This window comes from Ciona intestinalis, chromosome 3 (genome assembly GCF_000224145.3).
Source record: "Ciona intestinalis chromosome 3, KH, whole genome shotgun sequence".
NCBI lineage: Eukaryota > Metazoa > Chordata > Ascidiacea > Phlebobranchia > Cionidae > Ciona > Ciona intestinalis.
Window position 1 is genome coordinate 3,519,679 of NC_020168.2, and position 6,632 is coordinate 3,526,310.

General features: G+C 37.1%; 1 protein-coding gene across 2 annotated transcripts in view; it reads right to left on the bottom strand.

Moving 5' to 3' along the window:
- Window positions 1-162: 162 nt before the first annotated feature.
- Window positions 163-6,632, bottom strand: part of LOC100180601 (sodium/hydrogen exchanger 9B2) — a 9,044-nt gene continuing 2,574 nt past the window's right edge. The window contains exons 4-14 of one of the 2 annotated variants that reach the window (XR_003395784.1): window positions 5,825-5,971; window positions 4,892-5,062; window positions 4,252-4,394; window positions 3,548-3,675; window positions 2,915-3,090; window positions 2,400-2,506; window positions 1,770-1,903; window positions 1,168-1,292; window positions 827-977; window positions 681-758; window positions 163-535 (exon numbers count right to left, since the gene is read on the bottom strand). Coding sequence is in view for 1 of the 2 variants with exons in the window: in XM_002126786.4 (XP_002126822.3) it covers window positions 395-535; window positions 681-758; window positions 841-977; window positions 1,168-1,292; window positions 1,770-1,903; window positions 2,400-2,506; window positions 2,915-3,090; window positions 3,548-3,675; window positions 4,252-4,394; window positions 4,892-5,062; window positions 5,825-5,971 (1,487 nt within the window). In the remaining variant the exon portion in view is untranslated. The remainder of the gene's footprint in view (window positions 536-680; window positions 759-826; window positions 978-1,167; window positions 1,293-1,769; window positions 1,904-2,399; window positions 2,507-2,914; window positions 3,091-3,547; window positions 3,676-4,251; window positions 4,395-4,891; window positions 5,063-5,824; window positions 5,972-6,632) is intronic. The other variant, XM_002126786.4, reaches the window with a different exon arrangement.

Below are 6,632 nucleotides of genomic sequence, written 5' to 3' on the forward strand. Positions count from 1 at the left end.
TTTTCTAAACTTTAAACCAGGTGTATCGAGCAAAGCCTATAACATTTTTCAGTAGTATTACAAACTGATATGCCAAATGATAAACACAGACGCAAATTCTTGGCCATTGCTTGAAAACAAATGTGATCAACTTCTTTTTTAGAAACATTGTTCAATTTAGAGTGTATCATACATTGGTCAAACCAAATTTATTTGCACGCACATTACACGGTATCAAAAATCGGACGTTATGTACAAAATGCAAAATACAGAAGTTGCATTTACTTGTCTTGCTCGGTTTGACTGGTGATATTTACAAGTGCGGATTTTGTTTTTGAGTTATGTTGGTTTCTCGAGGTTTAGCATCGTCTACACATGACCGCTTTGCTGACTATATGGCAGGTGAACCAAAACACTATGCCTGCTTTTCTTCGTCATCTTCCACTTCTTCGTAAAACTCTGGCGAGAGCTTGAGTAACTTTGGACCAGTGAGGCCAATCAAGGCTGCACCAGTTGGTGCAGTGAGTAGAATGGATAAAACAGCTAAAGTAAGAACCTGTGGAAATATGACAGGTTTATTGCATAGCAACATATTACAGTTTTTACATAAACGCTTTTGCATCATAAATAGTTTTGTTGTGTAATATATTTGCCATGCCAACACCAACGCATTTACTCTTTACACAAAACCAATGTTTTACCTTCGTGCCGTAGGCTACGACTTCTTCTGAAGCGTTGTTTTCGATGGCCATATCAAGGGCAACAGCTCCAATGGCAGCCTAAATGTAATTAATGTGTGTATAAGTGGTTGCTCGTTGGACGCTTCGCGTTTTAAGCAAACATTAACCATCAATGTGAAACCTGGACGGTCGCCTTTGGAAGCCAAGCAATGGTCATGAAGACTTTTTCTTTCATGTTAAAAACCGACCAATACACTGATAAGAAGGCGACTGCGCTTCGGAAGACAAGGCCGATGAGAATAAGGCCCGTACCAAGACCTGGAAATACATATTTTACTTACTAGGTCAACTCATATCTCACTTATAAGTTGTGATCATAATGTTTTAACGACACTAAGCAACATTATGTCTTTTACATAGCATATATTGAATTTTTTGCATAAAGAATATGGACAGCATAACCAGTTCAGTATATCACACACAGTGTCACCTTACACTGCTATCTTACCAACGGTTTCTGGTTCCAAGCTCTCAATTCTGACAGAAGCACCGATCAGACCGAACAGGAGAGGTTGAAATATTACCCACAAATGAGCGAAAGTTTTTGCAGGACCCTTCTTCTCTTTGTCCCATCTTAATTGAGAAACACAATACCAATTACGATACAAACAGTATAACTTAAGTTTATTATAAACTGGGTTTTGATAAAAATAGACGGAATACGGAATGTATCTTATTTACCTTTGTATGGCGAGGCAACGATGGTCTTATAACTCGGGTGTTCAGTACAGCAAAAATAAAAAAATATTGGCGGTAGCGGAAAACTAACAGTTGTTCGTTTTTCATAATATTCGAACCTATTTCCACGTTTGGCTGGTATATGTTCAGCTTATCTAATCTAAGGTTTGCTTTGCCGGCGTTCGTATTGTCTGGTTAATGATAAAATTTCAAGACAAATATTTTACAGCAAACATATTTTTCGAAAAAAAAACGCAGCAGCGCCGAAACTTCGAGAAACGGCTACGTCAACACACACTATGCAAACGATACAGCTCATGATTACAGTAAAGTAACATTGGTTGCCGTGACGTTAGAAAAGCAAACACTTACCGAGTTCCTGCTACAAATGCCATGACTAATGTAGCGAGAGCTCCTGCCCCAGCATAATGAACTATCTTGCTTCCGAAACCGCAAAAGATTGCTAAACCCAAAAGCAACGCGGTTCTGTATCCCGAACGTCCTTTCTGTGCAAATTAAGGCAACATATAGTAGGGTGGGGGAGACTGGACATCTTTAGCACATAATATTCAAATATTCGGATCGTGTTTTAAAGTTCAAACAATTAACAGCGGTCTATGGTAGTCGTGAGGATATGGTTTTTATATTTCCTTGAATTTTCTTTGTACTACCAAATGGGACGAAAAAATAAAAAAAAAAGATGTTTCATTTCCCTACACCCTACTATACGTATACATGGCTGCGGTCAGATGTGTTATAAGTGTGAAATTAATAGATCTTCTGACGTTTTGTGCCATCAAAACACCGAAATTCGTCTGCAATGCGGCAATTAAAAGACATTAAGTGTCTTTGTCCAAAAACTTTACGGCAAACCCTTATATGATCGCATCAGTATAATAGACAAAACGTTGGCCCTTAGTTACAATAACAAACTCCAGAAGACCTATTTCACATTGAATCTAACTGCCAATATAGGAACTAATTATTAAGCCATATACAAACCATTTCTGGAGAAGGAAAATACCAAAGGACCACCCCGAGGAAAACTCCGGCGCCGATACCAAAAACCAGCTCTAATGGTCCGTGAATTATCTTTTCCACGAGATTGCCTGATAATAAAGATCAAGTTATTACAAACAACCCTCGAGAACTAGATGCCTATACGGCTTTCAGAGATACCTCCTGTCTAAAATTATATAGTATAGGGTGGAGGAAGATGAGACACCTTTTCATTTTATTTTCTCGTGACAATTTAGTAGTAAACAAACACAACATTCAAGGAATTATAAAACCGTATCCTCATGACTCACATAAACCGTTAATTGTTTAAAACACGATCAGGATATTTGGATATTATGTGTCAAAGGTGTCCCATCTTCCCCCACCGTACTATATGCAATTAAAGCCAGGAAATTGGTATTTCTATGCCAAAAATGCCTATCACGCTAAATCATATGGTAAATAAATGGTAAATGAAAAATTAAATAAGGCATGCAATTCGATAAAGAAGAAATTACCGTCGGAAAAGATCATGCCAAGAACGACGTTGAAACCCGTGATACCAATGACGTCATTGAGTGCTGCCCCAGCGATCAAAAACGTGGGTATTCCCCCTTCGACCCCATAACCCCTGTCTTGGAGGTAAAGAAGAGAGGGGACGACAACAGCAGGAGACACAGCACACAGGACGAATCTAGGATAGAGTTAAGTGTTTATTGTAGTGTAGAATGAGACTAATACTGTTAGCACATAATACGGCATACAGTGGGGTGGGGAAGATGGGACACCTTATTATTCTGTTTTCCCAACCCATTTGGAAGTAAACAAAGTACATTTAAAGGATTGTTTAACTGTATTCTCACGACTCCTATAAACCGTTGTTATTTGTTTAAAACACTACCAGGATATTTGAATATTACGTGCAAAAAGTGTCCCATCTTTTCCCACCCCTATACTGTACTTCCCACTGTTTTAACAAATACCAATATTACCAATATTTTAGAGTCGTGAGTATACGCTGTTGTTTATGGGATAGGTTAGAAAAACCTCGTATTAGAATTACACAAAGAATATATAGAAAAAATGCTGTATAAGAGATAAAAAGGCTGTGTTGGAAATAGTTTATAATTAGATTGAACAAGTCTGTTTACCCGATTACGAATCCCCAGTCCAATGGAAATTGAAGTAAGATCATCGAGAATCCGGCAACTACTCCACATTCAACTAAAGACGTGAAACACGCGAAAGCAAGAAGGACCCATTTCAGTTTCAGAAGTGCCTAAAGATAAAGAAAAAAGTTACGAAAATTTAATATAGTAGTGTGGGAGAAGATGGGATACCTTTTCATTCTATTTTCTCCTTCCATTTGGTAGTAAACAAAGAGCATTTAGAAAATTATTAAAGAAAATTATGTATTTTTACGACTCCCATAGACCGTTGTTAATTGTATAAAACACGATCAGGATATTTGAATATTATGTGCTAAAGGTGTCCCATCTTAACCCACCCTACTATATGACCGTTCCTATCATTTAAACTTTCGAAATATTGTAGCAAATTTTCTTGTTAATTTTTAGAATAGCAACAACTGTTTGCGTAACTTTGAACTGTGAGAAGTAAGAAACCTGTTCATATGTTTGTCTTCATCCTGGCTCCAAATGTTTAACGTTAATGTTTGAATAAACGTAGCGCCTACACCACGTAGCTAGGTTCCACACAACGCGAGAGCGAAAGAAATATTGAATTTGGTTGTGTAACTTATACTTGCCTATTTGCCAAACCTTGTTGAAATATTCAAGCCATATTTAAGGCCTCAATCGAAAGGCATTTATAATCGTATGTTCGTATGACTTACCCGACCATCAAGCCCCAAGCCTGCTCTAGTTAGAATTACAGTGAGCGCAATTGTTCTGAGCGCTGATGACCACTTTTGATCGATATCCTTTGCCACGTCGATGTAGGGGACATTACGTAATATGAAACCCATAATCAACATACCTACAATGAAAAAACGTATGAACAAATTAATTAGTTTTCCAAATACTAATTATTCCAAATTTTCGGCTCAAGACTAAACTAGTCGCCGCCTAAATTCGATTGTTTTTTTAGTCGGTAGATTTTGACCGACTGACTACTGTAATAAGTAATGCACAGAAACTTGGTCGGTCGACTAAACGACTAAATCTTAGACTGCCGACTAAAAAACGCGGTACCAGTAGTTATACCGCGATCGACCAGTTTAGTCGGTAGCCGAAAACAACATTTAATATTGTTATACCAATGTTTGGAAATTCTTTGCAACAAATACCTAGTTACTAAAGCTCTAGCAGAAAAAATAGTAATTCGGAATCTGTTGCAAACAATCTCCAACAGTGGAATAGCAATATGACGTAATAGACCAACTCTGGCCTCAATAGTTCAACAATTAGTAGGCATTTTTCAAACCAGAATAATAACTGCAATCAATATAAAGTAGGCTATCTATATGTTCATACCAAGCAACGGTGGCAGTGGCGGAATTCCTGGAATTCGAATCTTATTGATGAGGATACCAGCTATGGTGCAAGCGAGGAATAAAATGATGATGCCGAATAAGTTTCCGCCAGGTGACGCTGACACGGGTGAGATCGACCATGGCACAGCCCATGTGAGAAAGGCAACAAAAACTAGAAAATTTGCAAAAGTAGAAAATTAGTGGTAAACACATAACAGACGTTTTTTTCAAATACAAAAACAAAGATTAGATTATTTGAAACAACTATAAGAGAGTCCAGCCGCAAAACGACAGTCCTAAAGCACGCTAGAGGTTAAAACAGCATGAATAAAGGTGTGAAATATGAGCGTGGCTGTTCAACCCACAAATCAGTAAGAAAAGTTATCAAAACTGCAAAAGTTCAAAAAGTTAATAATAACAAGTTGGCTTTTGATTGGAACACACATAAAACAGGTATATCATAGTAGGGTGGGGAATACGGGACACCTTTAGCACATAATATCCTAATGGTGTTTTAAACAATTAACAACATTATACAAAAGCCGTGAGGATATGGTTTATAATTATTTGAATATTCTTTGATTACCACCAAATGGGATGAGAAGACAGAATAAAAATGGAATCCCATTTTCCCCAACAATTATGTGATAACAAAAGGTGTCTCGTCTCCCCCACCCTACTATATAAATTTTGCGTAAAAAACATATAGTAGGGTGGGGGAAGATGGGACACCTTTTCGTTCAGTTTTCTCTTTCCATTTGGTAGTAAACAAGGAACGTTTAATGAATTATAAAACCGTAGCTTCACGACTTCCATAGACCGTTGTTAATTGTTTTTAAAACACGATCCGGCTATTTGGATATTATGTGTTAAAGGTGTCCCATCTTCCCCCACCCTACTGTACGTCTAATTAAGATGCATATGTACTGTATACCTAAAGAAATGATCTTTGCCACTTTTCCATGGGGAGGACACATGAACATCCACATACACGAACTTCGTTTCGAACTCTCATCCACATCATGGTACCTCCACATACAACATTGACAGAGGTATTCCATTCTATCGCAGCAATTCCCGGCTGGTAAATAATAAAGTAAGATGAGAAAAGTCAAGTTGTTTGAACAATCTATTTTAGTGAGGTAAAAACACTCTTTCAGGTTTTCGGTTTTTGCAGATCGTTTCTGGTCAAAGTATATTTTAGTTTATGTAAAAGCGTTTCTGTTATTAGTATTCAATTTGGTTGCGGCAATTTTTAGGCTGGAAATAAACTACGTAGAATAGGGAGTTGTTAAAACCTAATTAAAGTGAATAAAATGCAGTTTATAACTTAAATAATGGGTATTTTTCCAATTAAATGTAAATATGTTTTCAACTGTAGGCCTAAGCGTGTTTTAATAACTGTTGTTTTTGTAGCTAAAATATTTTTAATTCTTTGCTACTGTAATCAAAGAGACAAATTAAAGGTAATATTATTATTATATAATGAATAGAGCTTCAAGATAGGATACTACATGACACTGAATTTTGAGATGTGGGTTTCATAAAAACACTGGCGCCAGTTCGTTCAGACAGACAGCGCGTATGAGGATAAGTTCAGTGGTATGTTTGCTTGGTTCTTGTAAAGTCTCCTCTAATCAAACTATACAGTAAGTTTCGTTTGACGTCGAACAAAGGGGTTGCTTATGATATAAAAGAAGAGACTTGACTAAAAGCTGACGTGCTGCTTTCTTATTGGACGG